We start from the raw sequence: 12,093 nt of genomic DNA, 5'->3' as shown, positions 1-12,093 counted from the left end.
GCTCCCTGTCCCGCTCCTCCTTTAAATGTGTCAGAAAACGGGCTTATTCAGTGGACTACCAATTACACATGCGAATCATGAATTGTATCTTCAATGTATTGTCTATAGTCGTGTATGTTCTACCTATTGTGTATATGTTAGACCCTATCCAGCAGTATTTCACAGTATGGTCACATGTTTTCTTAGCTGCATAAAGAGACCGGCAGGGGGTGCTACTGTTTATTGTAAATCCACTACACTCCCTTGAATAAGCTGCTGTGTTCTCGAAGGACTAGATGAACACATTTAAAAACGATATACATTCAAATTCATTTTTACCACTTTGAACTTGTATTTTGGGATTCCTCTGTAAACGTCATCCTTGCGGAGGAGAATAATTAAATGTATTTGCATTTTTTCGTTCTCGATAACCTTTGACCTTTTTCAAAAGGAGGAGAGGACCGAGGAGTTAGCAAAACCAATTAAATCTCCCTGTTTTTATTACCTGTGCCTGCGGTCAGCCATCTGTCAGGATGTTAGATCACTCTGTGATTGGCTGATGCAGTCAGATTAAGCACAGTTGATTGCCTGATGGGATAGAGATACAAGAAGGGAGAAAGTTATATCATGATCCTGTCAGATCCTGTAGCCTTTAATATAAATGGCTAGGAGAAACACACTAGACTAGTCTCTATAGGACACCGTCCTCCTGCCCAGTGATCCACCAAAGCACACAAACCTGCTTTTGAAGAAAAGGCAAAACAGAGCTGTAAAAGGTGTAGAACAGAAAGAGTGAACACCCCTCCTTTCTCTCCCTGATCTGTATCAGAATAGCTATTTGAAGCCTGGGCAGGGCTGAAATACACATCAGACCCTCACGGGTCTGCACCTGGGAGTTGTACCTAATTCCCCTCTACAATTTTTATTACATTTTCTCAATGTAATATTAGCAAATCTGTTATGAAAGCATGTGTCTTGTGTAAATAAACTCACCAAAATAACTACTACAATAAAGGTCCTAATAACAGGGATCTTGGTTAATGTGGTAATACCTTAGCTGGTATCAAGCACTCTTGGTGGAGCAGAGATCACCGGTGGTATGCATGTTTTCAAATGTATTTATTTTCCTTTTAAAAATGACTACTTCGACTCTTTATGGTGTTTATCTAATGCGAAGGTTTTTGTAGTACAGCTCCTTATTTCTGTATCTAAACCCATACAACTCCACCTTGGGTATACATCTTGCTCTCTCTCTTTCTCACACACTCTCAGAAGAGTATGTGAGCGATACAGCTGGCTTCCGTTCTACTCTGTGAAATTATTGACAGACTGGTTAGTGGTTTGCATGGGCCTGGTATATAAGAGAAGGGGCTGGACCAGACAGAACTAACTCATTAGGAGCCTGCCTGTCTGAAGACAGATGTAGTTTAGATCTAAGCTTTACTTTGTCATCTAGACTCTCTGAAGATGTTTTCTACAGACACTCTCTAAGGTCCATCTCTAGACACACCTTACACACAAGCATACACACACACTACACATACCCACACACACACACATGTTGGAGATGAGCGTCAATTGGCGTTCGGATCAGTCACAGTGCTTGCGATTGGCTGGAGCAAGCTGTTATGTCATCTCTGATGCTGCTGTTGCCTCTGCTGCTGTTCCTCAGGCTAAGGGTCATCAACTCAGCTGCAGAGACATGGAGAACATGCAGAGGTACATTCTATTCTATTAAATGCGCTATGAAAATATCTGCGTGGGTGTTGTAACCTATCCAGGGACACATTTGATTGTGACACATAACACTGTACTTCCAGTCAGATAGCGGCTCTCTCAGGTTATACTGTAGAGTGGCATTAAACACACCACTATCTCTTTCTTTCTCTTGTTTGCATGCAGTAGGGATGCGAGTTCAAATAGTAACTCCTTACATTTTCCCTGACACCCAAAAGTACTGAATGCTTAGCAGGACAGGAAAATGGTCCAATTCACACACTTATCAAGAGAACATGTGGTCATCCCTACTGCCTCTGATCTGACAGACTCACTAAACACAAATGCATATTTTGTAAATGATGTCTGTGTTGGAGTGTGCCCCTGTTTTTCCGTACATTTTAAAAACAAGAAAATGGTGGTGTCTGCTTCGCTTAATATAAGAAATGTGATACTTTAGCAGTTACATTTAGAACCAAATACTTTTAGACTTTTACTCAACTATTATTTTACTGGGTGACTTACTTTTACTTGAGTCACTTTCTATGAATGTATCTATACTTTTACTGAAGTACGACAACTGAGTAATTTTTCCACCACTGTGAGTTTGTGTATGTGTGTGTAAGACAAATAGCAGTTGTGTGCGTGAGTGTTTGGCGTGTTTAACTTGATTTTCCAAAACTTTGAGATGCAAATCACTCATGCACAGATAACTCTTCTACACGTAGATAATTCTTCTACACGTAGATAATTCTTCTACACGTATGTACAGATCATGCCAATAGCCTACCAAACATTTCCCAGCCATCCAGTAAACTCTGACTAACCTTACCTGATATCATGAATACTCAAGAAACTACAACACACAATCTTGCTGCTCTCACCACCTAAATAGTTTCCCACTATTTAGGAAATGCTAACTATCTGTCTCTCACTCCCCCCTCCCTTTCTTCCTCACTTTCTCACTCTTTCTCTCTTTTTTTCTTGCTTTCTCTATCTGTTTCTTTCTCTCTCTCTGTAGACCTGCTCCCCCTAGATCTTCTGTCCCGTGTTCTCCCCAGGGCAGGGGTGAGGGGGTTAACGAGGGGGGGTGCATCTGATCCAGTCTGGGGGTGTGAGGGGTGTCCGTCTGTCCCGTTCTCACCCTTCCCTGGACTTCCTGTTCACCCAGCTCCTCGTCAACTGTCACCTCTTCCCCAGAGAGTTCTCCATCGTCACCACCCTGAAGGTCAGCCTCGTCGCGCCTAAGGTAAGGGCCAGTGGTTCGAAACACCTGCGGCAGCATTACAGCAGGAAGTGACATCATCGATGACGTGGGGAAGGTTCAGTGAATTTTTTTATATTGCCTCTTTCCACTGTTTGATGGTTACCACATTTCATTTACTCCATTCCAGACATTATTGTGAGCTGCCCTCCCCTTAGCAGCCTCCTGTGATGAGTTGCAATACTAGTAACTGGGGCGGCAGGGTAGCCTGGTGGTTAGAGCATTGGACTAGTAGGTTGCAAGTTCATATCCCCGAGCTGTATACAAATCTGTTGTTCTACCCCTGAACAGGCAGTTAACCCACTGTTCCTAGGCCGTCATTGAAAATAAGAATTTGTTCTTAACTGACTTGCCTAGTTAAATAAAGGTAAAACATTTGTTGCCTATCATTTTGTGAAAATTATTTATTGAGGTAATAGAAATGTGTAAAAAAAATACATTGTTTCATTTGTGTCTTACTGCAAATTCTACTGCTTATGTAAGAATATTGTTTCAGAATGATTTTATGAAATCTATATTTTATAGGGTCCCATACTAGGGGAGCAGTGAATGGAAACTGTAGAGTTCCACAGCTTTTGCCCAATCTGCATTTTCTGTAAAAGCTGTTCACCACTTGAACCAACGTCCAGAAACCTTAAAGAGATACTTCTGGATTTTGGCCATTTTTACATTTAGTTCATCTTTATTTAACTAGACCTTTATCTACTTCCCCAGAGTCAGATGAACTCGTGGAGACCATTTTTATGTCTCTGCGTGCAGTTTGAAGGAAGTTGCTAGTGTTTGCGCAATTGCTAACTAGCGTTAGCGCAATGCCTGGTAGTCTATGGTAACTGCTAGCAAACTAATTCTAACTTCTAACTACTGGATGCAGAGTGAAAGAGAGTGATCTGGCTCGAGGTATTTTACTGGTTTGTGACTCACCGACACCGTCCCAGGTTAGAGGGGAATAAAACTGCCCAAGAGTTAACACACAGGAACTTTAAACACACTGAGGAAAATGAACATTGGGATGAAAAGTAGGAAGGGTAGTGGAATGGTAATAGTTATGTTGAAGGAAATGAAAGGCAATGAATATACTGTACATACGATAACACAAGAGCATAAGAACAGTAACAAAGGTGTGTATAAATGGCATATAATCCCTGAACATGTTTATAGGTTACAAGCTATACACAATGCAACAACAACTAACTATTAAGAACAATACCAACACCATCCCACAAGTCCAGAGATATGAGTGAGTCCAGTTGTTGATCGGCAGAGACAGATGTTGCTCTCTGCCGCTGCTTGAGGGAGACAGCAAGTATTGTGTGACCTGCAGTGTCAAGAGGATGGGTAGATGTCCTGCCCCCTAGTAACCTCCCTAGCAACCTATCAAGGCACAGGTCAGAGTTTTAGAGGCAGGTTTATGGTTCCCCCTAGACTCCAGGGCTCTGGTTGTGGTGGATGGGGAGGGGAGTTTGCTCAGGGTTGTGAGGTGCTAACAGTCACCGACAGGGAATTCTTAACACAGAGACAAAAATGCTATCCACGAGTTCATCTGACCCTGGGGAAGTAGACAAATGGCTTCATTGCCAAAATCCCAAAGTATACCTTTAAAATGTGTGGCTTGTGTCAGTGCTTTTACGCAAAAACTGAATAGGTGGTTAAAAGACCAGCAGGTTTGTAGCCACGTACGAACCTTCTTTAAGATTACCAGCAGAAAATGCATCACATTTCAGTTCAGATTTATCAGTTGTGTGTGTTTGAGACATCCACTGGATGACAGACAAGCCATGTTATAAAAACTACAAGAGGCTTGATGCTCTTGCAAAATCGAAGAGAAGACTTGGTGGACATGTAGTTTATTCAGCCGAGGTGCCAACCCCTGATTTTAAAACGACACTACAACTACCACAATGCCCCACTCTACCCTTTGGACATTATGGCTGCGCACTGTTCATCAATGGTGTTTTTATTTACGTTTTTTCGTGTTTTCTCTTATTTAAAACAGAGGAATGTAGACAGAGTTTGGTTTCGAGTATAACTTTCCAAAAAAGCATCAGGATATTTCTGGAGTTAAAGCTCTATTTGCGTCAGGAACGCTGAAACACGTTTTGCTTGATAGCTAACGAGTCAGATAGCCAGGTAGGATAGTTGTCTGTCACCGGTCCGAATTTAGCTGTTGTAAACTCAGTTCACACTAAATTAACTCGTGTTGTAAAGGCAATGATTGTATAGCTTGTTTGTTAACCACTACAATAATTGCTTTTACTCGAGCACAATACGGGAACACACTATTTTTCTATTCATAGCTATGTTTACCCCTGTAAAGTCGTCTTATTTCAGAGTCAGTCCCACTACTATCAACAGAGAGCTAGGCAAGACCAAGATGAGATAGCAAGAGGAGTCATTGGTTAGCTAGCTACGCGATCGTGAACACAATTAGACATTCAATTCAGTCCCCAGAAGGTGCGTTTCACAGGAAAGAGAAACACAGACGCATGCCCAGCCATGTTTGGGAGTCTTTTCGAGGAAGAGGGGGAGGGATATTCTCTGGCTCCCTCCGGAGGTAGAGTTGTAAAGGGGGAAGGGGAGCCACCTCCACCCCGGGGAAGAGTGAACCTCAGTGGGATTAAAAACCAGGGAGGGACGTGCTACCTCAACTCTCTGCTCCAGACCCTGCTCTTCACCCCGGAGTTCAGAGGTGAGAGGTCAAGTCAGGTCACTTGGTGTTCTGTCTTTGGTTCATACTGTATTTGAAATACTGTGTGTGTGTGTGTGTGTAGAGGAGCTGTTCAGTCTGGGTCCAAAGGAATTGGGCTGCCTGGAGGACAAAGACAAACCAGAGGCCAAGGTAAAGAACCAACCATGGGAGTGTGTGTGTTCCTCACTGTGTACATGTCTTTATTTGTATTGGTGTGTTTGAGTAGTACATTAACTCTGTCCCTCAGGTCAGGGTTATTCCATTGGAGCTCCAGAGGCTGTTTGCTCGTCTACTCTTGGTGGACCAACAGAGTGCCTCTACTACTGATCTCACTGACAGCTTCGGATGGAACAACAGCGAGGTAGTGTGTGTGAACACGAGCATGTGAACGAGCGTGTGTATGAATGGCGGTGTGTGTGACGCAGGGACTAAACTAGAGAATGAGGCTTGCTTTATATAATGCTACATCGCTTTCTCCTACAGTATTTTGCTTACCACTCTCTCATCTCTCTCCCGTAGGAGAGCAGGCAACATGATGTGCAGGAGTTGAACAGGATTCTGTTCAGTGCCCTAGAGCACTCCCTGGTGGACACCAGCGGCAGTGCGTTCATCCAGCGCCTCTACCATGGCACCACTGTCAACAGCATTCTCTGCAAAGAGTGTGGCAACATCAGCCAGAGACAGGTTTTTATTTATTTAACCTTTATTGAACTAGGCAAGTCAGTTAAGGACAAATTATTATTCATAATGATGGCCTACCAAAAGGCAGAAAAAAGGTATCCTGCGAGGACGAGGGATTCAAAATATAGGACAAAACACACATCACGACAAGAGAGACAACACTACATAAAGAGAGCTCTAAGACAACAACAGCATGGCAGCAGCACATGCCAACAACATGATAGCAACACAACATAACAGCAGCAGCACGACATGGTAGCAACACAAATCAGGGTACAAACATTATTGGGCACAGACAACAGCACAAAGGGCAAGAAGGTAGAGACAACAATACATCACACAAAGCAGCAACAACTGTCAGTAAGAGTGTCCATGATTGAGTCATTGAATGAAGAGATTGAGATAACACGGGTACATGTGTTTATCTGTACCTGCGCCTATCTTTGTGTTGCTTACACCTCTTTCTCTTGGCTCTCTCTTTCCCTCTCAGGAGGACTTCCTGGACTTGACGGTGTGTGTACGTGGTGTGTGTGGCCTGGAAGGGGCGCTCTGGGACATGTTTGTGGAAGAGGAGATGTTTGAAGGCAGTAACCTCTACCGCTGTGGCCAGTGTGACCAACTAGTCACTGCTGCTAAGGTTAGTAGGAGTATTGGCATGGATTTAAATTGTACTTTTTTTATTCTAGAATTGGTACTGATTCCAGAACTCTCTCTCCCTTGCTCCCTCTTTCCCTCCCTCTCCTCCGTTCTCTCTCTCTCCCCTTCTCGCTCTCCCTCTGCAGTCTGCCAAGCTGAGGAAGCTCCCTCCCTTCCTGACAGTGTCTCTGTTGAGGTTTAACTTTGACTTTGCCAGGTGCGAGCGTTACAAGGAGACTGGTCGCTACACCTTCCCTCTCACCATCAACCTCAGGCCCTTCTGTGAACAGGTACTGGACAACCACACACATTGATCTGCAATGCTTCACTGCCACTTACTCTTGTTTTAACTAAGTCATGTAGAGTACATATAATGTCAAACCATTTAAGAACATGTTATGTCGCATTATAATGACTATGCTATGTCACCCTCTCTCCCAGACTGAAGACGATGACTCGGAGTACTCCTATGAACTCTTCTCTGTCATCATCCATAAGGGAGGCTGTTATGGCGGCCATTACCACGTCTACATCAAAGACATGGACCACCTCGGCTTGTGGGAACCGCCGGTGAGAGAGCGCGGGAGGGAGGAGGAGAGAACAACAATTGCATATCAGACAATCGAGGCTTAGAGTATGTCACTAAATATGCTAATAGTGAATTGTGTGTTTGTGTGTGTCTTTTGTATTTCCGCGCTTGCGTTTGTATCAGGAGGAGGATACCAAACCCAAGGTTCAGAAGAAGAAGGAAGTGAGAGCGTATACTGAGCCGGAGAAAGACGACCCTCTATCTGTACTCTCCTCCATAATAGCCCAGGTAACGCAAAGCATGCTAGTTCAACCCAATGGAACGAGAGCACCACGGGCCACATCATCAGTAGGTCCAGTGACTGTATCTGATCTTAATGTGGTGTTGTTCCCCTCCTGGCCTGTAGGAGGAGAGCAGGAGCGTGCTGCTGGACCAGCTGGGTCAGAGACTGATGGACAAGATCGGTTCTTCCTGGAGCAAGAAGTACAGGAAACTCCACGGCCCCATAGGCAAGGTAGGACATGACTGATGGGCGTCCCCCAAGAGCTCCACAACGCCACATAAACACTTACCTTTCCTTATCTCCTCTACATCGTTCTACATGTTATCCTTCCACTCATCCCCCTCTCCCTCTCGCCTCCTCTCTCCCTCTGCAGTTCCTCCAGAACCACAGTGACGTGTTTGTGTTGGTCAATAACGGCACTCGGGTGGCCCTGAAAGCCAACCCCCCTAGCCCGGTGACCCAGCCCTCCAGCCCAGCCCACACAACCCCTGGCTCTAGCTCTACCCCAGACCCAGTCCACAACAACACAGCCAACCACCTACCAGAACCAGGACTGGAGACAGAACCGAAGACGGCACCAGAACCACAGGTACACTAGTTAGACCTCTCATGGTTCTGCTTTAATGATGGTGTGTCTGCTATGTTGATGCTGCAATTGGTTATGTTTAAATCTTTTTTCTCTCTCTCGCTCTGAATCTCCATTCATCCATGCATCTTTCTTCCTCTCTCCATCTCTCCACAGGGCAGCCACTGGTTTGATCTGAATGACTCCACAGTGACGTCGATCCATGAGAGAGACGTAGAGAAAATGTACCAGGGAAAGGAGAGTGCCTACATGCTGTTCTATAGGAAGACACTGCTACGCAGGCCTTCTGGAGGTACGTGGGTGTTTGTGTGTGTGGGTGGGTGTTTGTGTGTGGGTGTTCGTGTGTGGGTTTGTGTGTGGGAGAGAGGCGTAAGAAGGAAAGGGAGGGAGGGAGAGAGTGAGTGAGCGCAAGGAGCCACATCCAAACTTGATGCGAGTGGGAGAGGAAGAGATGGTGAAGGAGAGACATGAAAACGTACACAGTCTTTCAAATGAGATTTTCCCCCTGGCAGCCCTGAGGAATCCTGGGTATCAGGTTCCCCCTCACCTCTTAGAGATGGCTGAAGAGGAGAACAGAAGACTACAACAGAGACGGTACTCACGTGTACACACACACACACACATAAACGAAGACTGTATTTTGCAATGTTTTGCGGCTATCTGTGTGTATGTGTGTACTCTGCTATAGGGAGGAGTTTGAGGCCAGCAATAACAGTGTTGAGCTGCATCTCCACCTAGCGCCACGCTATAGGTTGGAGAACGGAGCTCTTAAGCCAATCAGCATAGAGCAGAAAGAGGCCACCAACCTCATCTTCGACCGCTGCAGGACCGTAGGAGACCTGCGAATGATCATCTACCAGGTGACATCATCCCTCCGACTCATTAACGCACTTCCTTAATGCCGGCACTGAGCAAAAAGCTCAAACCTGTGTGTGTGTTCAGAAGCAGGATCTCTGGGAGGGAGATATGGCTCTGACTGTGGCCAGAAGTCTGCCAGCCGGCCTTCACCTCTACAACACTCTCACAGGTGAGACATACACACACACACTTAAACACACACACTTAAACACACACACTTAAACACACACACATTTGCAGCATGTCCATTCTGTGCGAGTTGATTCTGAACTTTAGTACGTGTGTGTTTCAGATGACGAGGTGTCTCTTTACAGTGCAGGCATCTTGTCCGGCACTGATCTGTTTGTGTGGAACGGCAGAGAGGTGAGGAGACACACTCTAATCAACACAATCCACCGTTGTACATACTGCTACTGGATGTCCTAGAACCAAAACGGCTGTCGGGTCATATCATATCCCCTTTATTTCCTCAGGTTTGTGGGGCAACTGTCCAAACAGGAGCCGAGTGGGAACCAGTGTTGCTGACCGTGGTTCGCCCCTCTCTGGGAGAAGAAGAGGAGGGGGAGGGAGGAGGAGTGGGAGAAGAAGGAGGCTCGGGGCTGACGAAGCAGTCGAGGGGTTTCGCTGGGAGGGTGACTCTAGGAGAGGTGAGGGAGGCATTAGGGGAGCCACAGGAGAGCCTCCTGTGTCAGGAGAAGAGGGGAGGGGAGGGAGGGGGGGCTAGCGGGTGGAGGGTTTTCCCTCCTGGAGACATGCAAAGGACCCTGAAGGAGCTGGCCTTGAAGGATGGAGACGCACTGCTGGTGCTGGAGCCACAGACACAGGACAGCAGGTGGGCAGGGTGGTGTGTGTGCGCGGCATTGTGTCAGTCTGTGTAAGTGACTGACAGATATGAGGTGTGGTTGGTGTGTTTGCTATGGCTGTGTGTGTAATGTCTCTCTCTCCCAGTGTGTTCAGTGTGAGTGGTGATATGGTAACCGTGACAACACCATCAGACTGTCGCTGGCTTCTGGTGGAATACCGACCAGAGAGAAGAAGAAGAGGAGGGGGGGAGGAAGAGGAAGAGGAGGAGAGGATGAGGGCAAAGGTCCCTGCCTCTGGAAACATGGTGAGCTAGCAAGTGTGTGGGTGCGTGTGGCGGTGGTATGTGTGTTTAGTATGTTAATGTGTGTGTTTAGTATGTTAATGTGTGTGTGTTCTTTTCTAGCTCCTATGTGAGGTGAAACAGAGGGCCATAGCGGAGCTGCAGCTACAGGAGCATCTAGCAGGTCAAATACTGTTACTGTTACCACTCCTACTAGCAGCAGCTATAGGTCAGATACTGATACCACTCCTACTAGCAGCAGCTATAGGTCAGATACTGATACCACTCCTACTAGCAGCAGCTATAGGTCAGATACTGATACCACTCCTACTAGCAGCAGCTATAGGTCAGATACTGATACCACTCCTACTAGCAGCAGCTATAGGTCAGATACTGTTACCACTCCTACTAGCAGCAGCTATAGGTCAGATACTGATACCACTCCTACTAGCAGCAGCTATAGGTCAGATACTGATACCACTCCTACTAGCAGCAGCTATAGGTCAGATACTGTTACCACTCCTACTAGCAGCAGCTATAGGTCAGATACTGATACCACTCCTACTAGCAGCAGCTATAGGTCAGATACTTATACCACTCCTACTAGCAGCAGCTATAGGTCAGATACTGTTACCACTCCTAATAGCAGCAGCTATAGGTCAGATACTTATACCACTCCTACTAGCAGCAGCTATAGGTCAGATACTTATACCACTCCTACTAGCAGCAGCTATAGGTCAGATACTGATACCACTCCTACTAGCAGCAGCTATAGGTCAGATACTGATACCACTCCTACTAGCAGCAGCTATAGGTCAGATACTGATACCACTCCTACTAGCAGCAGCTATAGGTCAGATACTGATACCACTCCTACTAGCAGCAGCTATAGGACAGATACTGTTACCACTCCTACTAGCAGCAGCTATAGGTCAGATACTGTTACCACTCCTAATAGCAGCAGCTATAGGTCAGATACTGTTACCACTCCTACTAGCAGCAGCTATAGGTCAGATACTGTTACCACTCCTACTAGCAGCAGCTATAGGTCAGATACTGTTACCACTCCTACTAGCAGCAGCTATAGGTCAGATACTGATACCACTCCTACTAGCAGCAGCTATAGGTCAGATACTGATACCACTCCTAATAGCAGCAGCTATAGGTCAGATACTGATACCACTCCTACTAGCAGCAGCTATAGGTCAGATACTGATACCACTCCTACTAGCAGCAGCTATAGGTCAGATACTGTTACCACTCCTACTAGCAGCAGCTATAGGTCAGATACTGTTACCACTCCTACTAGCAGCAGCTATAGGTCAGATACTGTTACTACTCCTAATAGCAGCAGCTATAGGTCAGATACTGTTACCACTCCTAATAGCAGCAGCTATAGGTCAGATACTGTTACCACTCCTAATAGCAGCAGCTATAGGTCAGATACTGTTACCACTCCTACTAGCAGCAGCTATAGGTCAGATACTGTTACCACTCCTACTAGCAGCAGCTATAGGTCAGATACTGTTACCACTCCTACTAGCAGCAGCTATAGGTCAGATACTGTTACCACTCCTACTAGCAGCAGCTATAGGTCAGATACTGTTACCACTCCTAATAGCAGCAGCTATAGGTCAGATACTTATACCACTCCTACTAGCAGCAGCTATAGGTCAGATACTGATACCACTCCTACTAGCAGCAGCTATAGGTCAGATACTGTTACCACTCCTACTAGCAGCAGCTATAGGTCAGATACTGATACCACTCCTACTAGCAGCAGCTATAGGT

At 45.8% G+C, this 12,093-nt stretch overlaps 1 protein-coding gene across 1 annotated transcript in view; it reads left to right on the top strand.

Annotated features, from left to right (window-relative positions):
- The first annotated feature begins 4,842 nt into the window (after window positions 1-4,842).
- LOC110527395 (ubiquitin carboxyl-terminal hydrolase 40) overlaps window positions 4,843-12,093 on the top strand; it is a 29,510-nt gene continuing 22,259 nt past the window's right edge. The window contains exons 1-18 of the mRNA XM_021608625.2: window positions 4,843-5,645; window positions 5,728-5,795; window positions 5,893-6,006; window positions 6,165-6,329; window positions 6,817-6,963; window positions 7,109-7,252; window positions 7,404-7,532; window positions 7,675-7,779; window positions 7,898-8,005; window positions 8,148-8,363; window positions 8,517-8,652; window positions 8,873-8,954; window positions 9,049-9,220; window positions 9,303-9,387; window positions 9,511-9,581; window positions 9,692-10,050; window positions 10,167-10,326; window positions 10,426-10,486. Coding sequence (XP_021464300.2) covers window positions 5,453-5,645; window positions 5,728-5,795; window positions 5,893-6,006; window positions 6,165-6,329; window positions 6,817-6,963; window positions 7,109-7,252; window positions 7,404-7,532; window positions 7,675-7,779; window positions 7,898-8,005; window positions 8,148-8,363; window positions 8,517-8,652; window positions 8,873-8,954; window positions 9,049-9,220; window positions 9,303-9,387; window positions 9,511-9,581; window positions 9,692-10,050; window positions 10,167-10,326; window positions 10,426-10,486 — 2,515 coding nt within the window. The 5' untranslated portion in view covers window positions 4,843-5,452. The remainder of the gene's footprint in view (window positions 5,646-5,727; window positions 5,796-5,892; window positions 6,007-6,164; window positions 6,330-6,816; window positions 6,964-7,108; window positions 7,253-7,403; window positions 7,533-7,674; window positions 7,780-7,897; window positions 8,006-8,147; window positions 8,364-8,516; window positions 8,653-8,872; window positions 8,955-9,048; window positions 9,221-9,302; window positions 9,388-9,510; window positions 9,582-9,691; window positions 10,051-10,166; window positions 10,327-10,425; window positions 10,487-12,093) is intronic.

The sequence above is a fragment of the Oncorhynchus mykiss genome, chromosome 7, assembly GCF_013265735.2.
Source record: "Oncorhynchus mykiss isolate Arlee chromosome 7, USDA_OmykA_1.1, whole genome shotgun sequence".
In the NCBI taxonomy this organism is placed as follows: Eukaryota; Metazoa; Chordata; class Actinopteri; order Salmoniformes; family Salmonidae; genus Oncorhynchus; species Oncorhynchus mykiss.
The sequence above is the reverse complement of the archived record's forward strand: the minus strand, read 5'-3'. Positions and strand labels throughout refer to the sequence as shown.